Source organism: Hyaena hyaena, unplaced genomic scaffold, assembly GCF_003009895.1.
Source record: "Hyaena hyaena isolate Hyena2069 unplaced genomic scaffold, ASM300989v1 scaffold_445, whole genome shotgun sequence".
Lineage (NCBI taxonomy): Eukaryota > Metazoa > Chordata > Mammalia > Carnivora > Hyaenidae > Hyaena > Hyaena hyaena.
Window position 1 is genome coordinate 195,262 of NW_024081077.1, and position 24,041 is coordinate 219,302.

The 24,041-nt window shown below is 42.7% G+C and overlaps 1 protein-coding gene across 2 annotated transcripts in view; it reads right to left on the reverse strand.

Moving 5' to 3' along the window:
* The window catches only part of ANO6 (anoctamin 6), a 201,320-nt gene that overhangs the window by 137,820 nt on the left and 39,459 nt on the right, over nt 1-24,041 (reverse strand). The window contains exon 2 of one of the 2 annotated variants that reach the window (XM_039253291.1): nt 14,654-14,716. The exons of the other annotated variant lie outside the window; for it this stretch is intronic. Within the exon in view, the coding sequence (XP_039109222.1) occupies nt 14,654-14,716 (63 nt within the window). The remainder of the gene's footprint in view (nt 1-14,653; nt 14,717-24,041) is intronic. 2 annotated transcript variants of the gene reach the window in all.

Genomic DNA, 24,041 nt, shown 5'->3' on the forward strand with positions numbered 1-24,041 from the left:
TCAGAGAGGCTGTTCCTAAAATCTTAACTTTTCCAGCCCCAGAGCAGAGCCACTGTTCTCTGCACCTTGCCCTGCTGTACTTTAGTACTTCAAACAGCTTCAATACTATATATTATGAGAGTTCCATGACAGAGAGACTCTGCCCAGTTTCTAACTGAATCCCAAGGACAGCAGAATTCCCTAGAACAGTATCTGGGCCGTGTTAGAGGTGTTCTGTAGTTATCTGCTGAATGACTCACCAAATGGATGCATAACTTCTAGAAGGCTGGCTGCTGGAGTCAGATAGACCTGAGTTCAAATCCCAGACCTACTGCTCCCTATGTGACTTTGGGCAGTTTATTCAACTTTTCTATGCCTCGAAGTCTACACCTGAAGAATGGCAATGACAGTACTTGCACTCGGGGTTGTTTTGAACATGAAACAAGTTGTGACATGTGAAATGTTTAGCATGGTGCCTGCACATATAAACGCTAGATAAACATTAGCTACAAGTATTATAAAACGAGGGGGGGAGGTATGTTTGAACCTACCTTTGAACCTTCCTGAAGTTTTTTTTTTAAAAAAGGGGTACAGTCTTTGGACTATGCCAAGAAATTAGAATGCTGACAGCAGTTTATTAAATGTTCTGCTACATCAAAAATTAGGAAAGTGGGTCACCTGCGTAGCTCAGGCAGTTGAGTGTCTGACTCTTGATTTCAACTCAGCTCAGGGTCTCAGAATCATGGGATCAAGCCTCGTGTTGGGCTCTGCACTGAGCATGGAGTCTGCTTAAGAATCTTTCTCTTTCTTCCTCTGCCCCTGTCCCTGGCATGCATGTGAGCTCTGCCTGTCTGTCTCTCTCTCAAATAATAAACAAAAAGCAAACTTGAAAAAAATTGGGAAAAGTGTAAATTTAGTCTAATACAGAAAACGAAGAGGATTCAAGAAACACGTAAATCCCTTTTTATGTATTCTCTACTATACTATTATTTAAATATTTCTAAATCATGCTGATTACTTAAATTTTAGATGTATAGGTATATTTTTTTAAGCTGCTGGTTAAATAAGAAACTGAGAGGACAAAAATTCCTTCCAAATGGATTAGTTTTATTAGTGCAGGATATTATTTTAGGCTAAAGAGAACTGAATGTCTATATGGTCAAGGTGATTTAAATTCATATTTGGCCACTGCCCCTTTTGCTGCCGCTGCTCAGCAGAAACATGACAGAGTCACGTGCAACCCTAGCAGCAAAAACCTCATCCTCTTGCTTTTTACTTTTCTACAGCGCAGAGGCCTCTGGGGAAGAGGGCCGCTCAGACCCAGGGCCAGCCATTCCCTTCTGCTGAAAAGTGGCGGGAGCAATGGCCTTCCTAACAAGTGCTGAGGATGCAGGGAATGTGCTAGGAGTATGTGGTCGCTAGGAGACTGAGACCCTGGGTGGGGAGAGAGGAATCACAGCAAGAAGCACCCCTCAGACAGACAAACGCCTCTTCAGATGATCCTAGAGAATGAACCCAGGCTCTCTGCTCCACAGAAAAATAACTCCCTGTGTCTCTTTCTTTCATTACACTCTGATTCTGTAACTTGAAATACCAGCCGGTAAGGACCTCCCACTACTCTTCCCAGTAGATGACGTGGGGCACGGTGATGGGGGAGGGGAGGAAAGGCAGACCCAAAGAGGAACATTCCAATCCTAATTTGGAAGCTCTTTATTTAATGGGCTGGAAGGCCATTTCTTTTAGAATCCCATCAGGGACTTCAATCATGTGATTATCCTCCAGCTGGCCAGATGCAACTACAGAGGTTCAAGCATTTCTACTCCAGAAAATACCACAAAGTAGTTATTTGAGACTGTAAAACTAAACAGATCATCTGAACATAGCTAAATCAGCTTAGAGATACGAGGTATTTCCATTTTCTCAAAATCTGCATTTAACATGCTAATTACAGAAACACTAATACAAATGACACTTAAAGCAGATTGCCTTTCCCTAGGGAGTAATAATCCTGAGGCTTGTTCCAGGATCAAATGTCTTAAATTACCAGTCCTTTGTGAGCTCAACTGCTTTTGTCCTTGTCCCCTTTCTGTGTACCAAGTTTATATAAGCATCAGGCTTTCACACACAATAACATCAATCATTAACGCAGCATGCAACACGAGGTAAGCATTACAGGTGTCAGAGATGTAAAAATGTTCATTAAGACATTTACAAATGGGGGCGCCTGGGTGGCTCAGTTGGTTGAGCGTCTGACTTCAGCTCAGGTCATGATCTCATGGTTTGTGGGTTCGAGCCCCGCATCGGGTTCTATGCTGCCAGCCAGCTCAGAGCCTGGAGCCTGTTTCAGATTCTGTCTCTCCCTCTCTCTCTGACTTTCCCCTGCTCACACTGGCGCTCTCTCTCTCTCTCTCTCTCTCAGAAATAAATAAAACATCAAAAATTTTTTAAAAAAATAAAGACATTTACAAATGAAGGTTTTAGGTAAACAAACAAACAAACAACATACAAGTGACCATCTAGGGAGATGAGTAGAGATGACAGAGATCCGGAAAGAGAGAAGAGATGCCATACAAGGCTCAGAAGGTGCTCTTGACCAGCCTGGCTGGCTGTTAGAGGAGGTGGGTGGTCCCTACACCAAGTTCTGAGCCATGTACAAGAAGAGATAGGAGACCATCTAAGAGGCTAAGAAAATCCAGGCTGGAACTAACATAATGATGGTGGTAGAGGGGATGAACAGAATCAGATGGAATCCAGGGATATTGAGGCCTTAAAATCAACAGGCCCTGCAGGTGACTGGTGAGGAAGGTTAGAGACTTCTGTCTTGGAGTCCTGCCTGACCTGGGCAACTGGGTTCCCTAAGCAAGAAGGGCTTTTCAAATCTCCAACTTCTCCTTTACCACTTTCAGTAAGAAACTTTAATCTTCTGATTTGTAGAGAAAGTGCAAAACTAGATGCTTTCAGAGAGGAACATCATGACATTGCCAAATCATCCAAACTACATTCATTTATTCATTCAACCACCAAATATCTGGTGCCAGCACCCGTCAAGGCTCTGGGGCTGCATCAGTGACTGACGACCCTGCTTCCCACCTTCTCATCCTCCTCAGCCTGAAGCTTCCTCCCACATCTTGGTTCCCATTCCCAATGGCTTCTTTCTAGAGGACATTCAGTACTTTTTCCTGTGACTTCAACCTACTCTTCACTTGCCCCTTGTTGACATTTTTCATGCTCAAACTTCTTCCATCGAAAAGAAGAGAAAAGGGCCCTCTCCTTGGACACTGTGGCACTATCAAAATGTCAAATGCACATGCCATTTGTCCCCACAACTCCATTTTAGGGACTTATTCCACAAAGATTCCTCTACATAGGAATGTACAGGTAAATATGTACAAATATGTTCAGTACAGCATAGTGAGAAAGAAAAGATTTCTAAATAAAACTCAAAAATCCAGAGTATATACTACAACACAACAGCAGACTATATACATCTGCTTTATGTGAAGAAAGGTCTGAAATACACAGGCAAAAATACAAGCTTTACAGGCTATATGGCAATAAATCCAGTTTTTGTAAAATAAGTGTGTATCAATATGTTTGTGATAGCATATTCACAGAAGAAGCTGGAAGGATACACTTCAAACTATTAACGGTGGTTATATATGAGGGAATGCAATTACAGAGATTATTCTCACATTTTTTAACTTTTTTTTCATTTTAGAAAGAAAGCACGCGTGTGAGTGGGGGAGAGGAGCAGAGGGAAAGAGAATCCTAGGCAGGCTCCACACACAGCACAGAGCCCAACATGGGGCTCGATCCCATGACCCTGGGACAACCCAACCCAAAACCAAGAGTCAAACGCTCAACTGTCAGTCATATTTTGGATGTTTAAAACTTTTACAATGAGTACATATTGCTTTGAAAATCAAAATAAAGCAATAAAGATAAGAGGCTGTCATAAAAAGGAAAAACAACTTTATCAGCCTTTGCCACTGTACCTACTCTATTACAACACAGTCCAAAATCCTTAATACTATTGCTGGGGCTCTAGATGAGCTGGCACCCCTCTTCCGAAGACTCTACTTCTAACCACCTACCACCTGACTCTGGCTAAGGCCAGCCATGACTTGCACGCAACTGAACTTAATGTCTGCTTTACAGCTCTATCTTATTTAACATGGCAATAACCTTTGACACAGCTGACCGTAACCTTGTTTGAAGACGCTCTTCTCTTAGAGGTTCTCCCATCTCTCTGGTTCCCTGTGTGGGTGCCTTCTCCTGGACTGGAGCTTGCCTTCTGAAAATATTCAGGTGTCCACCTCTGGCCTGCTCCTTTGTAATCTATCCACGGCATGTGTTGACAGCCTTAGACTGAACGTTCCAAATGCACTGCTCTATTTCAAGGGGTCTCTTTTCAACTCCAGATTCATATATCCACCTGCTTATGTGACACTTCTACTTAGAAACTCCGCAGACATGTCAGACTCACAAAGCATTCACACAGGACTTATGTCTACACACATGCACAGAGCTACTCCTTCTCCATTATTTCTTGTCTGAGTAAACGGCACTACCATCCACGCAGCTGGGTAAGCCAAAATCCTGGGTGACATCCTGGACTCCCCTTTCTTCTTCATCCCCACAACCAAATATTCACCAACCTATCGTCCTGAACAGATCTGGGGTCTGCTTTTCCTCTCCTTCTTACAATACCCAGCAGCTTTGATCTGGGCTAGAGCAGAAATCTCCTGACCGATCACCTGCCAGCAATTTCCACCCCCTCCCAATCCTTTCCCCCTACAGTAGCCTAAGTGACCTTTGAAAATGCAATTTGGAAAATGAAATTCAGTACTCTCTGCTTTAAACCCTTTAGTGGCTTGCCGTTAGGAAGCTACTTTCGAATTTATGATCACAAGCATGTGTTCTTTCTGTAAAGGGGGAGAGTAAGGACAATAATTTTTTAAAGGAGTCTGGTTACAAAGAGACTATAAGCATCATGAGAGCCAGGGTTATGTCTGTTTAGTCTGATGCTGAAGTCCAGTGCCTGGCCAGGTCTCTGCACACAGCCGGCCCTAATAAATATGAACTAACGAGCTGAATGACTAAATGAATGGGTGAGATGCAAGAACGCAGGCTGGCCACAGAGTTGAGGAAGGCCTATTTCTGTTGTTGCGCCTTGTCTTGTAAGACTGATGGAGAGAGGCATAGGCAGAGGGGTTAACCTCAATCGGGAAAGCAAAGTTAAGTGTAAACATAAATTTATACGTGCGTTACACATATGCACACACAATTTTTTTTAACATTTTTATTTTTAGACACAGAGAGACAGAGTATGAGTGGGGGAGGGTCAGAGAGAGAGGGAGACACAGAATCTGAAGCAGGCTCCAAGCTCTGAGCTAGCTGTCAGCACAGAGCCTGACATGGGGCTCGAACCCATGAACTGTGAGATCATGACCTGAGCCCAAGATGGATGCTTAACCAACTGAGCCACCCAGGTGCCCCGCTCACAATATTTTTTTGAGGGAAGAAAAGTTGAGGCAGTGTTCCCTGAAGGTTTCTATTCCTTCTGTGATTTAAGAGGCAAGACGATCTACCAAGAATGAGGGGAAAGAGCGTGACATATGAACATGAGAAAAGCAGTGAGAGTCAAATCCTTTCCAGGGCTAGTACAGTGTACAAGTGTCAGCTGGCTAGGTGTGCAGGGTTCAGTTTCGGTTCTGTTATTTTTTTCCGGAGCTCCGCTAACGCTCAAGAGTCTGATTCTCTTTTTAGCCTCCTGCCCCTAAGACAACAGCTCCCCAGAGTCAGTGTAAGAATCAAGTGTATCCTAATATGTTGCCTGGGGAACTGTCACAAAATGATTCCCGAGTCCCACCCCATGGAGACTCTGTGTCAGTAACAGGGGGCCGGGGTGGCTCTGGTGTGCAACTCATTTTGGGAAGCACTATCCTAAGGAGCCTCGCCTTGGTCTCTGGCCCACAGGGGCGCTGGCCTCACAGATCCTTCTTTCTCCTCAGTCACCATACTGACCACTGCCGAGCACACTGGGTTAGTGATCAAAGCAGCCAGTCAAAACCACAGTGACATGCAAGGTCCACTCTGTTGTTCCATCTAACAAGAAATAGCAACATGGAGGAGAGAGAAAATACAGATGCGGCTATCATCTACTCACACATGGCTCCCACAGGAACGACAATTTCCTGGTGGGGTGCTACCAAGAATGGCCATCCCTGCTAGAGGGTAAAAGGGAAAAAAACCAGACCTCTTTCTCTATTATCCTCCCTGTTTTTCTGGCCCAAAACTAACACTTTATCTCCCTATCGAGACCATGAATCCAAATATGCTTTGCAGTTAAATTCCTATCAGCTGAAAATAACCCAGAGGAAAATAAAATTCAGAATTTTTAACCTTTTAACAGTTTCGTATTCATGAAACGGTTCTGCAATTTTACTTGAGACTTTAAAGATATCAGAGTTACAGAGACTGCCCAATACAGAGAAAAGCTTAACTCTTGCATTTCTTCAGCTGGCTATTGCAACGGTTTCCTAATTTGGTGGGTGTTCAGTTACATATGATTATGTCAACTACTTAGAAATAAAAGCAGGGGCACCTGGGTGGCTTAGTCGGTTAAGCGTCCGACTTTTGCTTAGGTCATGATCTCGCGGTTCGTGGGTTCGGGCCCCGCGTCGGGCTCTGTGCTGACAGAGCCTGGAGCCTGTTTCAGAGTCTGTGACTCCCTCTCTCTCTGACCCTCCCCTGCTCACGCTCTTTCTCTCTCTCCTAGAAAAAAAAAAAAAAAAATTACAAAATGATTAAAAAAAAGAAAAGCAATCTTTGGGTACAAAGAGATCTCAAAATCATCTACTTCAATCCCTTGGACTTAGAGATGAGAAAATAATGATGAGAGAGAATGCACAGGATTAAGTATGAAATCTGGGAACCCAAGCTTCCTAACTCCTGGTGCAGGGAACGCTCCACCATACTCGACCCCAACTGTACACAGTACGAAAAGAACTAGAGTCAGTGAAAATGGAGATTCCCAAGTGTGATCAAATGGCTCATAAACAACAAAGAAAAAAATGTCAAGTGAGGCTTTCATTTAAAGCTGGAGTGCTCAACATCTGCAGGGAGTCCTGCTTCTACCCCAAACACCACTGGAAAATAAACTGATATAAAGAGAACAGGAGAAGAGATAGTAACACAATTTTGGAAGACAGAGAACAAATAGACTAATGGCCAATAGCTTGGCCAACTGGAGACAGTTCAATCCAAAACCTGGAGAAAGTGCAATCTAAAACCAGGACTATCCAGAAGCAATTTCATTTAAATTATAAAACTTCAAGGGACTGAGGGACTGGTAGCACCAGGCTCCTCTGGAAATGGGGGTGAAGGTGGGACAGATAATTGGTTGAAAATCCATTTAAGAAGTAGAGAGACCCCCAGATTCTCTCCCTCACTCCTTGAAGTAATTGTCTCCAAACCCCCATGCCCTACGTAGAAGAACACTGGGAATATATTCTCTAAAAAAAGTCAACAAGGGATCTTCGGACTAGAGGATTCTAGGAATAGTTGAAGATTGGGATTCCATATTTAAGAGAGATTATATACAGTAAAATTACTGAATGTTGAGATACCCGAGCCTTGCACTTGGCTTTCTCACTAGTTATCTTTTATCTAGACAATCTGGTCAGTTCAAAAAAACAAAATAAAAACAAACAAATAAAAGTAAACAACAAAAACCCTAAAAATACTAACTTCAGGATTTCCTAAACAGAGCAAAAACAAACATCTCAGCCAGGTCATCCTAGAATGAAGCTAAACACAATGTGCTATCAAAGAACTTCCAGTCCTCCTTTTAGATAGCTAACCTAAAACAAGAGTGAATAATGAGACTTTCTGGATATTAAGGAAAGCATCTAACAGAGAAACAACAAAGCAACTTAGAGGAGAGAGAAACTCACAGAAAGAAGAAAGTTAAAAAAAAAAAAAAAAAGTAATCCAAAACTTTAGCTTCTTCAGATATCTGAAAAAAGTACATTCATGAAAAAAAGACATTATCAGAAATAAAAATATTAACTCTTAGAAATTACAATGATGGCATACTGAAAAGTCAATAGAAGCCTTGAAAGATATAATTCAGGAAATGTCTAAGAAAGTTCAATAAAAAGACAGATGGAAAGCAGGAAAGATAGAAAGTTTGGGGGCCAGTTCAGGATAGCCAAATCCAGAAAACAGAGTGTTCATCATCAAAGAAAATGGAGGGGAAGTTGATTGTAAAGGAAAGAAATTTCCCAGCACTGAAGGGCATTCTTTTCCCCAAGATTGGAAGATATCTTTCACCCAAAACTGAAGGACGCTGTTTTCCCTTTAAAGATAAGACAGGAATGGGGAGAGGGGACAGGGTTTCCATAGTGAAGAGGCTGAGTTTCCAGCACATTAAATGCAAACATAACTATATCAGGGTACATTATAATGGAATTTCCCGAAAGAGTTTTCATACCAAGGATTTAAGACCAAATGGCAGGAACTACTCAAGAACACCACCACTGGAAGGCAGAGCCTTCAAAATTCTGAGAAGAGATGATTTCTACTCAAGAATTATAAAGTTAGTCAAGCCATCAGTTAAAAGCCAGGGAGAACCAAGGCATTGGTCAGACCTGCGAGTCTCAAAAATGTATCTCTTCTCACACCTCTTCTCCATAAGGAACTGGAGACTGTGAGGCAGTAAACCAACAAAGAATAAGTCATTACATTCCAGAGATCAGTGGCTCCAACAGAAGAGAGGCAAAAGGAGTCCGCAGGAGGGCAGTGAAGGGGAAGCCCTAGCTGTGTGGGGGCCAAGAAAGCAACCTAGACAGAAACAAGATCAGAAGCGTCTGACAGGAATTGACTCCAAAAAGATGAACTTGGTGCATTCTCCAGGTGGTCGACTGAGAGATTTACACCTGGCGTAGAGTCTCAGGGTGAATATTCGTTAGTACATCCAAAATAAAGAGATAAAAAAACAAGTCAGTATATGCTGTGTAGTTTTGAAAGGAAAAGTAATCAAACTATACTGTAGGGCTCTTCTGTGGAAAGTACCATGTAGTTCTAACAAACTAAGTGCTGCATATCAATCTTACCAAAATTACAATACAAGTACAATATGGGGAGGATGGGGGTGGGAAATTTGCATGAGAGGGGAGAGGAGCAAAGGCAGATGAACCCGAGCTAAACTTTTTCATCAGTAGATAATCCCTGAAACTAAAATACAGATGAGTAACAGCATGACTATGTTAATTAAAAATCTAGACGTTATTGCTAAAATAATCAGCTCAAGTTGAAAACACTTGCCTCTGGGGAACAAAAAACGGAGGGGGAGATGCTCTTTTTCATAACAAATCTTGTATTATTTCATTTTCTACTTATATAAACTTTTTAAAATAATTATATACAACACTTTGTCAAAATAAAAAAAATAATTTTTTCCATTAAAAAAAACCTCCAAGTGAGGACTCATGTCTAACATCTCATGACAGGACACGTGTGAACATTAGAATCCCACGTCTGGCACCTATGATGTGCCAGAACACGTAACAGGTAACAGAAAAAGTCTCGTCAGGAAACTGATGTTCCATAATAAAACTAAACATAAGGGGCACCTGGGTAGTTCAGTCAGTTAAGCGTCTGATTCTTGGTTTCGGTTCAGGTCTTGATCTCCCAGTTCATGAGTTCCAGCCCCACATCAGGCTCTGTGCTACAGCACAGAGCCTGCTTGAGATTCTCTCTCCCTCTCCCTCTCTGCCTCTCCCCCGTTCATGCTGTTTCTGTCTCTCTCAAAATAAATAAACTTAAAAAAAATGAACCTAAGACAGGATAGGAATGTATCTGTTAGAAGCAGCAACACATACAGCTTAAATGACCCTGAGAATTCACCAGAGTGAAGGGAAAAGACCCCAGATTACAGCAGAGTGAAGAGGAAATGGGTGGTGGAGAGCTGTAGTATACCTACACAACATTTAGGGAGTCTCCTTTAACAAAAGACAGAGAAATGGGGTGAGAGATGGAGAGGGATATTTGGGGTGAGGAAGGTGTTTGGTTCTTTAATTTTTAATACAGGGGTACCTGAGCATTAATTCACTTGTTCCTTCAGTCATTCAAAAAACACTTATCAAGCACCAGAACAGTATTCCTATGCAGCTTATGATCTACTGGGGGACAGAGGCAATAAACAAAACACACAGAGCTAATTTCAGGTAGAGTTAAATGCTTTGAAGTCAAATAAAGCAGGTGAAGGGAACGGAGAGTTAACTGTGCTATTTGGGATAGGTGAGTCAGGGAAGCCAGGGAGCTCTGAGGGATGGCATCTGAGCGAGAACTGAATGAAGCAAGAATCCTAGACAGAAAAGGGTTGGGAGGTGAGAGCAGATGGGAGGAGGAGGAGATGAACATTCTTGGCAGGAGGGGGACACGTAAAGGGACAATGAGGGGCCGGTATGGCTGGAGCACCTTGAGAGACAGGCAGAGCAAGAAGACTTGAGGGCAGGGAGGTGGCGGGGCCTTACGGTACATGGCAAAGAGTCTGTACTTTATACCGTTTGTAGAGAAGCCACTGCACGTAGTATAAAAGTATAATACAGAAGAATTCCTGTGACTGTTGTGTGAACTCAAACCACTAGGTAATGAGTAGAGGCAGGAAGAGAGCTGTGGAAGGGATTCGAAGTCCCAGCAAGACGTGATGAAGGCCTGGGTTCCGATTCAGGTGTGGGGTGGGACACGAAGAGTGCCTGGACTTGAGACAGATGCTAATGGGTCCAATATGAAGCGTGAAGGAAAGGCAGGGATCTAGGTTTGGGGGACTGAGCAACTGGGTGGAGTCACTGCCGAAATGACGAAAAAAGGAAGAAGTGTAGGTTTAGAAAACAAATCCGAAGTTGGTTTTGGAAATGCCATATTTGCAAGGTCTAGAGGACAACCAAGTGGAGAGATAAAGCAAGCATCTGAAAAGCCAGGGAGAGACAGAGATCGGGGAGGCGGATACGAAAGTCATCACCAAATAGATGGAAATGACTCTCTCCTAAGTAGTGAGCTGAGATGGTAAGCGGTCACAGCACAAGGCTACAGGCACTCCAAATTTAGAGGCCAGGGCTAGGAAGAGAAGGACCCAGCAGGGGAGACAGAAAATATAAGCGAGTTGCAAGTGGAATCAAAATGGAGCAGCACCACAGAAGCTCGGCACAGAAAGAATTTCAGGAAGGAGGGAGTGGTCAGCTGTGCCCGATGCTGCTAACGCTAAGCATGAGCTCCATGATCCAGGGCCAGGGCCTCCATGACTCATGATAAATGAACAATGCTCTGAGATAACATTCCTTACCCATAAATGCACTCAGACTACTTAGTAATCTGGAATTGTAACCCTCAGCTCATCCAGAACACCAACGCTCTGTTTCCATGAACGCCTTATCACACAGCCAGCCCTCCCTCCCTCCTTCAGGATTCTCCCAGGAATCAACCCAGGCGATCCCCGTGCCTGAGAAATACAAGCAGCTCTCATGCGGAGGCTTAAAAGAAATGGGGTAACAGACCAGTGCCCACACAACAAAGAGAATCAGGTATGCTCGGGTAGGACAGAACCATTCCACAGGTTTCTACATTTTTCTAACTCACAGCCTGTGAGAGGAAAATTAATGAAACCATCCCACCCATCTTCCATAGTCCCTGAAACTGTAAAATATCTAGAGTTTCTGCAACTTGCGATTACTCTTTCTAAATCCCCTTATCCCACTATTTGTTATATGATGCAGAAGTTGCCTTTTGTTATTAATCAGGTTTACTAAGGTTTAACTTGTTATACACAGTAAAAAAAAAAAGTTTACCCTCAGTCTGATGCATGTTGACTAATGTATAGAGTCATGCAACCTCCAGGACAACAGAGTATTTCCATCACCCCAAAGAGCTTCCCCTTAACCTCCAGGCCCAATCTCCTCTGCTTGCTTCTGGTCCTTGGCAAGCAACCATCCGATGTCTCCCTGCAGTTCTGCCTTTTCAGACTGTCATACACATGGAATCAAATCATATGCAGCCTTCTCTACCTGGCTTCTTTCACTTGACACAATGCTCTCGAGATTTATCCATGTTGTTGCCTGTATCGGCAATCTGTTCCTTTTTGCTACTGAACACCATTCCATTGTGTTGATGTACGACAATCTATCCATTTACCAGCTGATGGACGTTTGAGTTGTATCCATGTTTTGGTTATTATGAACAAAACTTCTAAAAACATTTACTAGAAGGCCTTTTATGGACATGGGTTTTCATTTCTCAGGTCAATACCCAGCAGTGGGTTGCTGGGTTATGGAGCATCTAGCTTTTGTCCACTAAGAGTAGCTAAACATCTACTGACCCCTTACTCTCTATCACACAATGTTCCAAGCCCTTTATATGCCTCAGGTTATTTAATTCTTAAAACAGCAAGTTTAATCAAGTTATTATTGTTCCTGCCTTTTTGATGAAACTAAGGCACCAACAGCTTAGGTGACTTGCCCAAGATCACATAGCTAGCAGGCAACAGAGCCATAACTCTCAAACCCAGGAAACCCATGGCAAAGTGCAAATTATCAACCATTTGGCTTTGCTGCCTCTCTCAAGTCAAATGCGTGATGACTGAGATGGATTACAAAATTCTGCCTGTGTTGGGACCAAAAACGGCCACTGCTGACTATTCCTCTCCCCTCTTCAAACCATGACAATGAATACACCTGAACTCTCCGTCACCGCAACAACGGCATGCCATTTGAAAGTCAGAACTTTCTAGGACATTATGAAGAAATGCTCTTAACCATGTCACAGAAGCTTATAAATGTTAACCTATTAATGTTAAATAACAACTGTACAGGAAGCTGAAGTCAGCCCACTTCTACCAGCACAGTAACTACTCTCCTCCGGAGACTTCCACTCTCCTAAGAGGTCACGTTGGTAAGAAAAATTACAACTTTGGAATCAGACAGACCTGGATTTAAATACTGGCTCTACTCCCTAGTGGACAGGTGCATATATGTCTCCTCACATGTAAAAGCTGCCGTGAATAAGTCCTAATTTGCAGGGCAGTCATAAAGGTTTGATGGCACAACATGGCTGAAACTCTGAACACTGTGTCTTACATATTTCATAAACCCTCCTCTCCCCCATTCCCCTTCTCTCCCACAGTATATTGCTGAGTCCCTGAAATCAGTAATGATAGAGGCTGGTTCCTTAGCAAAGTTTTATCAGTCTGTTCATTTTCCAATCAAATAGCAACAAAGGAGAGACCAGAAAGAAGTACTTCTCTAAAATTTCATCTTTCATCTTTAAAAATCATATAAAATGTCGCACTTTATATTCCACAGTATGCTCAAAAATATTTTAATATAAAAACATCTTAACATTTACCTCCAGCTAAATGACTTAGCTTTCTCCTGAAGTTTTTAAGAATATTTATTTAAGGAAGATTCCCCTGGACACATGGTGACATCATTTGCATGCTGCCACACTGACACTTTTTTTTTTTTTTTTTTAAGTTTTTATTTATTTGGAGAGACAGAGACAGCGTAAGTTGGGGGGGGGGGGGGGGTGGCGGCAGAACATCCCAAGCAGGCTCTGCGCTGTCAGCACAGAGCCTGACATGGGACTCGAACCCACGAAACCATGAGGTCATGACCCGAGCCAATAAAGCAGGAGGCTGGGAAAGCTAAGACTTCGGAATGAGCCCACACACTCACGTCATTCTTCTCTCCTTCTCTCCTTCTCAGCCCAGTCTAGGTTCCAAAATCTTTAAATTCTCTCCACACAAGAAAACAGCTATTTCATGTTACCCCTGTGTGCAGCCTCCTGGCCTCTTCAGCCAAAGAGATACTGGTGGCAACCTGCTTTCTGAGACAAATCTCTGGTACAGCTACAAGAGCAAACACGAATACTGCAAACCTGGAGATCGTTTCCAAATAAAAATAAGACACTGACCAAGCATGACCTTAAGTAAACTGGGATGATGGAAGACAGGTTTTTTTTTTAATCAACTGAAAAGAATTTAACATATGAATCCAGAGAAGCCAAAGTATTTAATTCAGCTATGCTAACAGAATGTGGCTTCTCAGAGTCATATATAGTATGATAAAGGACATAATTTAATCCTTAAAACATATTTCCATGAAACAGCATTATTTTCTTCATACAACTTTTTGTCTTAGAGTAAATGCCACATACTCCCTTCCACTTAAGCCACACACGCTTGTAAGTACATTATTCAAAAGTCCCCGGATGTTGTAAATAACTTAAACAACTAGTGAGGTCACTGAAATTTTGTTTTCATTGTTATTAAAAGCCCTGTGAATTTTTCCCCCCAAAATCTCTGTTCCGGAAGGTAGGGATGGAGAGTCCTTGTATATGGGATCTTGACCCACAGGACAGTGGGCCCTAGAAAAATGAATGACTTTTGCTTTCAGAAGCTCTTTTCAGAAGCTAACCTATAGAAATGGATTCTTTTTAGCAATCCATGTGGACTAAGTGAAAAATAAAGAATGAGAGAACTTCAACTCAACAAAGTATCTGGGAGCATATACCATGCCTGCAAGTTACAGAAAGGGCAGTTCCTGTCGTCCGGGAGTTGACAGTCTTAAGAGAAGAGCTCGAGGTGCTGTTCAAAAATAAAAGAAGGGCATCTTACCCCGACCGGATGAGTGCAGAGTATGAGGAGCCAGAAAAGGCCTCCTGGAGGCAGGAACACCACCTGAAGGATGAGGAAGCATCAATAAATACAACAGACAAATACAAGGGCGTGGTGTCAGGCAGCAGAGACTGGTCGGTCAGACCTGAGTCCCAAACTTGCTCCTGCAACAACTGGGATATGACCTTGAGCAAGCCGTCTGCCCTTTTTAGTTTTCATTTTTTTCTCATCTGTGATACGGGATGGTTAGATTATGTCAGCTTACCTTAACCCTTGCTGTGCATCAGAATCATCTGGGAGCTTTCTAACAATACTGGCACCCTCCTCCAGAAATACAGTTTCAACTGGTGGGGGATCGGTGTTTCTTTCAACAGCTTTCCAAGTGATGTGAGTCTGCAGCCGGGGCTGGGAATCCCTGGATGAGAGGTCTCTCATGTCTGTGGTCCTCAGCCTCTAGAGCACAATAACATCCTCTGGGGAGCTTTTGAAAAATCCCCAGGCAGGCTGCATTCCAAACAGTTAAACCAGAATCTGCGGGTGGGACCCAGGCATTTGTATTTTTTCAAGTTCCCAGGTTGATTCCAAGGTGTGTCCTAGGTTGGAAACCACTGCTCTAGGCCCCCTTAATACTTCCATTTCCTATTATAGCCATTGAAAGATGGGGGGGTGGGAAGAGAAATTTTTAAGTCTCTCCCTCTCTTTTATGTCAAGTTAAACAGAAAACTGAATGTCAAAGACCACTGATGGATTTTAAATAGCACTGTAGCGGGGTGCCTGGGTAGCTCAGTCGGTTAAGCATCTGACTTCACTCAGGTCATGATCTCACAGTACGTGGGCTCAAGCTCCATGTCGGGCTCAATGCTGACAGCTCAGTCTGGAGCCTGCTTCAGATCCTGTCTCCCCCCCCCCCCTCTCTCTCTGTCTCTAAGATAAATAAACATTGAAAAAAATTTAATGGGGTTGTAGCACACAGTAGGGTTGGTTTTGGACATGTACATAATTCACGTTGATGCTGGACGGCAGAAAATGCCCATTCCCAAATACTCTCAGTTCTAAATTTAAAATTCAGTGGAATACATCTAATAAAATGACTCCATGGTGTGTTCTCTGCAATACTGAGTTAGAATTTGATTCGCATGGCTGACTATAATATGAACATTACATTCCCTACCCCCAAGTTTACTTAAATCCACTTATTAGGGCAATGGTGAACTAAACAAACAGTAATTAGAAACACTCCGGACTACCTTTTAAATCTGTTGCTAAATTATATTTTTCTTGCACCAAAGCCCATACACACAGCATGTCCACAAGCATCACAAAACCAAAACCTCAGAAATATTTACATTAATAAGAGCATAAGCTCCTCTGGGTCTTCACATTGGGTTCTGCCAGGAAGTAAGGCCTGCTTTGTAAGAGGGCTGTTCATGACTGTTATTCCTCACATCTGGGTAAATAAAGCACTGCCCACATGTGGTTAGAAATCCCAGGAGAAAATGAATTCTCCACGGGTCTGAAAACGAAGAACACCTCTGATAGACTGCCTCATTTCCGAAATGAGTCAGAAATGAAAGTAATTCTTCAGCAAAGAACATCTGCACCGTGGCACAGCTTACAAAATAATGCCAGATGATACCTGTGGCTAAGCGGCCGCGCCTGAGGAAGCAGGGAGGGCCTGGACAGCAGGATGGGGGCCCGCGCCCTGCGCTTCATCTCAGAGCTGCTGCTGCTGCTGCTAGCTCAGAGGGTCCCCAAATCCAGTGAGCGGACGGGCATCTCGGGCTCAGCCGTAAATCTTGATTAGCAGTAAGACTGCTTACATTCCATTAGAAAGCTGGCCCCTCTCCAAAGGGTGGAAGCAGCCAGAAAGGATTCATGTGCCGTCGCAGGCACGGAAACAGCAATTCTTACCAGAAAAACTGTTCTACTTAACTAAAAATAGTTTCTGCCTGCTCATGATTCAGAGAGACCTTTCTCCCTCAGGAGGAAGGACAGCGGAGTGATATCGCTGTCCAGGGAAGTCCCCCCTCCCACAGTATGCAGGAAGGAGGCTGCGGCATACGGTCAGGGGCTGGAGGGTAAGAAAGACTGAAGTACCTTTCACAGCAACTAATAAGGGGCAATAGACAGGAAGGTGAAAAACAAAGGCTGTCTTTACCAAAACCAAATGCGGGTTGTTTTTATTAGGTAGCTCATCACTCTTCTTTCCATAATGCATATTTGAAAGGAATCCAACTCCATTATTTGTAATGGAAGCGAGGGTGGGGGGAGGTACCTGGAAACAATCTACATGCCCATGAATAGGCCACTAGTGACATTAAAATACAGGACATATACGATGGAATACTAGGTAGTCATACAGAGGGTGTGCAGATAGATCTGTGTTTTGTGTGATACATTAAGATCCAAAAAAAATGGACCTGGACTCTGTATAGTAAACATCTGTGTGAATGTATTTAAAGAGGTTGCCTTAGGGTGGAAGGAAGGGGTAGGAGAGCATTCATTTTCCTTTTATAACCGGAATACAGTTGAATTATCTTTTCATGTTCTTACCCTCCCTCTTTAACAATAGGCACTAACTAGGTAGAAGTCTATTTTTGGTTTCTTCTTTATACTAGTCTCTATATAAAATAAATGAAGGTTATTTTAAATAGATGTTATGTGCTCAATTGCGTCTCCTCAAAATCCTCAAAATGCTGAAGCATTAACTCCCCGTACACAGAATATAACTATATGAACCTTCAAGAGGTGATGAAGTTAAAATGAGCCCATTCGAGTGAGCCCTGATCCTAGCCGACCGGTTCAATTTATTTTTTTTTTTAATGTTTTTTATTTATTTCTAGGAGAGAGAGAGAGACACCGTGAGCAGGGGAGGGTCAGAGAGAGAGGGAGTCACAGACTGAAACAGGCTCCAGGCTCTGAGCTGGCAGTCAGCACAGAGCCCGACGCGGGGCCCGAACCCACGAACCGCGAGATCATGACCTAAGCGAAAGTCGGACGCTTAACCGACTAAGCCACCCAGGCGCCCCTGACAGGTTCAATTTAAAGAGAAGATCTGGACAGAGAGACCCCACACGCAGGGAACTGCATACATAGAGAAAAAACCACATGAGGACACAGCGAGAAGGTGGCAGCTGCAAGCCAAGGAGAGAAGCCTCAGAAGAAACCAAATATGCCAACACCTTGACCTTGGACTTCTAGCCTCCAAAACTGTGAGAAAATAAATTTCCATTGTTTAGCCACCCAGTCTGTTTATCTATAAATAAACACATGAATTCGGTTCAACTAACACCACAAGGGGAGAGGTAACCATAAAAGTATTCAATGCGTCAAAACCCCACAATGCCTGCTATGATGCATCCCTTGGCATGCGTCATAGTGGACAAAGGAATCAGGGCCACATCTGGCATGCAACGAAACTGGGGCTCACTGTGCCTCTGACATCAGAGTCACCCCCCTTTCAGTGACTTGAGCCAGGAATAGAACAGGTTTCCACCCTCCACAGTCAGGACTCCCATTTGCTCATGCCACTTATCATTTATGATATTTTTAACAAGTCCCATAACATGAAGGACTAGCACCCAAGATATTTATTAGTGTCTTTTAAAGGCCTGGCTCATGTTCAAAAGGCTTTCTTCCTGTGCTGATAACTAATGAAGAAGAAGGGGTCACAGTAATACTATTAATTCAATTAAAAAAAAAAAAAAACAAACTTGGTGCCAGAGGTTTTCTTAAAGTCCAGAAAAATAAATGACATGCCACATTGTTGTGCCAACCTAATTTTTTATACTTTAATACATGTGGTCTCAGACCACAGTGCAATATATTAAAAATATGGTGGTCCAATGCTAAAATTTCTTTATGACATTTTATAGACTTTTTACAAATTAACCTTTCCTTTACAAATTAACAGACTTTACCTATAGAGTCTATAACCTAGAAGTGGACTAAGATCCAGGCACATGGAAATAAGATAAAAATTTGAAGATAAATATTTGGTACAGTCAGTTCAGACTACATTCAGAGGAAGGTGGAGTCAACTTTTGCCTTGAATGGTAAGGGAAACTTTCACCAAGGACAGAAGCTCTAAACCAACCTGGGGTTAGATACATAAACGGTAAAGAGAAGTGATTTATGTCTACATATATCTTGCTACTGAAGTTTTAAAGGTAAGACATCTACCTAAGATCCTAACAGAGTGTCTGGCAAATAATAGCCACTTGCAGGCACAACAGGTGGGGAAGAACACCTCTGTGTAAGAATCTAGTGCAGATTCTTGTAAGGAGGTTGTGGGGTGTAAAGTTAAAGAAGTCGGGGTCAATCTTTACATATGTTGGAATTTGGGCTTTACCCCTATGCAGTGTGGACTCTTAGAAGGTGTGTCTGGAGGAGACTGTTATAAAGAACACAGATGGGACCAGCAGTGATGTGCAGAAGGGAACAGAGGGGGGGAGAGGAATGCCAAGAACGGATCAATGAAGAGGTAATCAGGGGGTTAATCAGGTGACCTCTTGGGGAGTCTCAGCCTCCCAATGTGTAAAATGGGCATCATACTACCTATCTTTACAAGACTGTTATGAATGCTAAAAGGACAAATGTCCTGACAGTAAGCACTTAAGGAAATACCGTTGCTACTATGATAATTATTTTTTCTACGCTGAAAGATACAGAAGAAAATGAGAGAGAGAACAAGTGTAAGGTATACATCTAGGGTATGTCTCCCTGAAGTGACACTCCTGAAGTGCCTTAAACAGAGAGTGATACTGGCTGTCGTCTTTTTTGGAAGTGGAGTGTGCTATATTTATTCTCTAGTTCTCTAGAACTTAACACATCGATCCAGTAGACCCAGAAGGAACAGATGTCTGAAATGGTCTTTAAAATCAAGACACTCTAAAATCAATTTTTAAGTTGTTTTTATATAAAAGTAACTAACAGGCTAATGCCAATCAGTTTTGAAACACTAAATTAATGGACTCAGCTATAAATCCAGGAAAACCATTTTCATAATGAAAATGCCAATGCCTTTTTAATTAAGGATGGAATTGCCAACATAAAAGACTTAAGATAAATGAGGAATCATTCTTTTCCCTCGTAAATGAAAGAACCTGATAACTCTGTGAATTATTTTGAGCTACTGATCACCAGAAATTGTTTAGAATCTAAGCTACAGGATTTCGCAACTGCATAATAATCACTTCTGACAGCCTCAGACCAAATTTGGGGCTCTGGCCTTTCAAGTTCTTTCTTCTAATTATTATCAGGGGGCCTCTGGTCCTAGATTTAGAGTCATTATGTAGATATGAGGCTCTACTGAAGATAATGGCACTTTGTCAAACACAAGGCAATGCCAACATTTTTTTGTCAGTTTGACCTTACAAGATTTACTATACATAAAAAAGTATATGCACATGTATATAACGATGTGTATTTGTGGCAAAGCTTTACCAACTTAATTGTTACCTATCAGTCATCGTAAAATAAAGACATGAGAGATGTGTACTATTCCTATTCTCAACATTAATGATCTATTTGAAAACTATTTACTCTTTGGCCCCAGACCAAGTTTCCACATTTACTACATCACTGGAGGGTATATTACTTCTTAACATTAATAAAAAAACAAAACCCCAAAAAATTACCCAAAAGGGCTAACACAAAGGGAGCAAAATAAAACATCACTGGGTACTTTTGCCAGAGTCAACAGGGACTTTCCAGTAAACAACGAGGCCAAGATGAAGACAGCAGTCAGCAAATAAATTAGTAGGCTAAGACCAACACAGAATAAGGCATGCAAACACACCAGCAGAATGTGATGACCGTCGATAGACATTAGCCAACACCTACATGTATTCAACACTAAGGATGAACAGCATCCTAGAAGAAAATGGCAGAAAACCAAATCAGGAATTTAGAGAAGAAAAGAACTCCCACGAGGACAAGAACAAAGGCGAAGACAACATGGGGCAGGTTATGGAGGAAACCACAAGATAAATCAAGAGAGATTTCTCTATCTACCCAACTGGTTTCCTTCAGACTGTTTCTTAACTTTTCAAAACCTCAGAACCTTCCTCTATTGTCTGAACAGGGAAGATTACACACTTTCCAAAAGTCTCTTCCAGCTCTGATAATAGACCATAAATTTCTGTTGAGATGATACTTTTTTATAGGCTTCTTTTATTTCATAATGAGCTTCAAGTTTGCAAGTCCGAATTTCACAGAAGGCAGGCAAACTCAGTGTGTACATTGAGTGTGTACACTGAGCATAGCCTTAAAGCAGGAGTCAGACGAAGGCCTGTGAGAGACGTCAATGAGCTGGACAGTTCAAACGTTACCTGTGACACAATGTCAACCTCAGCCACGTACCCTTCGCCCCTGCCCTCCTTGGCTCTTCCCCGTTGCATACACCCACTTCTCAGCCCCAGCTCTTCACACAATCCTACAAGTTAGACATACATTTATTTAAAAACGTTAGCAGAGCTCACAAGATGTAAGAGGCAATGGAAATGTTTGGTGATGGCTCCTAACCTTTAGAACGGCAAAGTTTGGGTTAACTAAACCAGTATTCCAGAAGAATACCTCTTACTGCACTGTTGCAGGAAGCAGTTCGACAATTCCGCTTTTCAAAATCTTCATATTTTTTAATAGTTTATTGTCAAGTTGGCTTCCATATAACACCCAGAGCTCATCCCCACAAGTGCCCTCCTCCATGCCCATCACTCCCCTTCCCCTCCCCCCACTCCATCTGCCCTCAGTTCTAATCTGCATGTGAACAAATATTTACACCTACAAATATCTCACAATAGTACTTATAACAGCAAAAAATAAAAAAATCTGCTACACACTAGATCTATAATAATCAAGGAAAGATTATGTAAATTATACCTCAGTTAGGCTCTCTTCCTATTTGCACCCCTGGCCCCAGTGCTCACGCTCTGCAGGACTCCAGCTGCCCACTTCCGGCCACTTCCTTTGCCAGGCTTAAGGGCCAAGAAGGCAAAAACCACATTTGGTTCACTACCTTAGCCACAAAGTCTACATCATAGTGAACACAAAAATCAGTATCTGTTGGGGGTGCCTGGGTGGCTCAGTCGGTTAAGCGTCTGACTTCAGCTCAGGTCATGATCTCACTGTTGGTGAGTTCGAGTCCCACGTCGGGCTCTGTGCTGACAGCTAGCTCAGAGCCTGGAGCCTGCTTCAGATTCTGTGTCTCCTTGTCTCTCTGATCCTCCCCTGGTCACGTGGTCTGTCGGTATCTCTCTCTCAATCTCTCTCTCGCTCTCAATCTCAGAAATTAAAAAAAAACAGTAAGAAAGAAAGAAAGAAAGAAAGAAAGAAAGAAAGAGAGAGAGAGAGAAAGAAAGAAAACATTTAAAAAAAATCAGTATCTGCTGAATGTTTGGTAGTAAATGCTTTCAAGTAAATTATCCATGGCTGGATATTATACAGCTATTAAGTGCGGTTTGTGAAGCATTTTTAAAAATAGAGATAAATGTGGAGGATAAAAACCTCTGGGGAAGCCCAGTGACGATGGTTAGACAGCACTGTGACTACCTAATATCCCTGAATTGTACATTCGATAGTGGATAAAACGGCCAATGTTATGTTATGTATGTTTTACCACGATGAAAAGATAAATATTAGGGAATGCTTATGAGGCACGTTGAATGAAAAGGCAGGGTACCATATGTCTAAACTACATGAAATTACATCTGTTTCTAAAAGGCCAGAAAGCAGCACACTAAGGTATTCATGATTGGTTTATCTTAGGGTGGTAGCACCGGCCGGGGGTGGGGGGCGGATTTTTATTGTATTTAAAATTCTGTGTTTTCCAAAATATCCACAAATGCCCGTGTATAATGTATACAGTCCGAAAAAGATACAGACAGCAAGCGTCAGGGACAGGAAGGTGTGCTCACCAGCAAATTGGGAATCATCCACCTTGCTGAGACCCCTGATGTACTTCTATACCACATACCACCTCTGCTTGCCTTCACAGTGGAGGCTGTCCACCGGCATGCCAGTGGAGGTAAAAGTCTGTATTTATTAGATTGAAAAGTACTTTTCTTCTTTTTCTTTTTGCTATGCCAAAAAACACACATTACAGATTTGCTGCTCCATAAGTGTGCTTTGCCTAGGCTGAGACGTAGCAATAGAGGTTGATTTTGGACATGTAAATGCCAAACTGGAACGAATGCACGGTGATACTCCCAGGTGAAGGTTTTCAGAACCTGGGACAGGCTAGCCTGGACCTCCTCATAGAGAATGAGACATCCAGGCAGCCTCAGGAAAACTAGACTCCTTGCATTTCACAGACAAATTAGACACAAGGCCTTTGGAGTCACACAGACTTAGAACTGAAGTATCACAGACTGAGGATTGCCACCTGAAGCTCCTGGCTTCAGTTTCCCCATAAATAAATGGGGATGATAACACCTACCCCTCAGGTATTAAACCATATAACGTCTGTAAATCAGAGATACTGGAAAACCCAGAGCCTGTTGTCAGGAGATGCTCAGGCAATACCCCTAATTTCTTTTCCTTTCCTTCTTCACAGCAAGCGGCTAACCCTGGAAAGCAAGTGTAAATGACTTGAATGTCTAAAATGCACAACTATCTGTAACTAGTAAGTTAACATGATAGGGATATAGGAAGATATTTTCAATAATCTCCAAATTAACTCCATCATTTCGGAAGCGCTCGTGACATATAGTTCAGAACAATCTTCCTGGTCTTTGTTCCTCAGTAATTGGAAAATACTAATCACTATTCTCTGTATACTTCGTATGCCTGAGACCACGATGCGCCCCTTCAGTTCCTTCTTTGACATTCTAATTTTTAAAACTCCCATTCCCTGAACCACATCTGTGACTCCCCCGAGCCCTCCGCAAGCTGCCCCCACACTCTGTCCGCTGGGGATCCTCTGAAGGCGTCTGAAGAGGATGAGCATCACCAAAGGCAGCCAGCCGCCTGCTTCACGCGTGGAGTGCTCAGCTTTGAAAAATACAACTACATGATCATTATGCTTCTGAAGGTTACTTGACTTTGGGCAACAGATGAGGGTGTGTGGGTGCTCCTGAGGCAGATCCAAGCGTGACCAACAGTGCCCGCTATGTCTGTCTGCTCCAGTAACCTTGGTCCTTTGCTTTGCCTGTACTGACTGAAACCGGTTAGCAAGCTGACACCATCTGATATTACATCAGATTCAACACTGCACCAAAAACCTCCCTTCAAAAGAAGAGCCCCTGTCTTTGCAAAAGAACCCCTCCCTTCCATGATTAGTGCTTTTACTTGAGGGCCTCCTTAGGCAAAGGATAATGGAAATCTTCAGCGGTTTGGGTTTGTGTGTACGGGTGTGTGCAGGCTACACCATGAACTCTACCACCCTGAG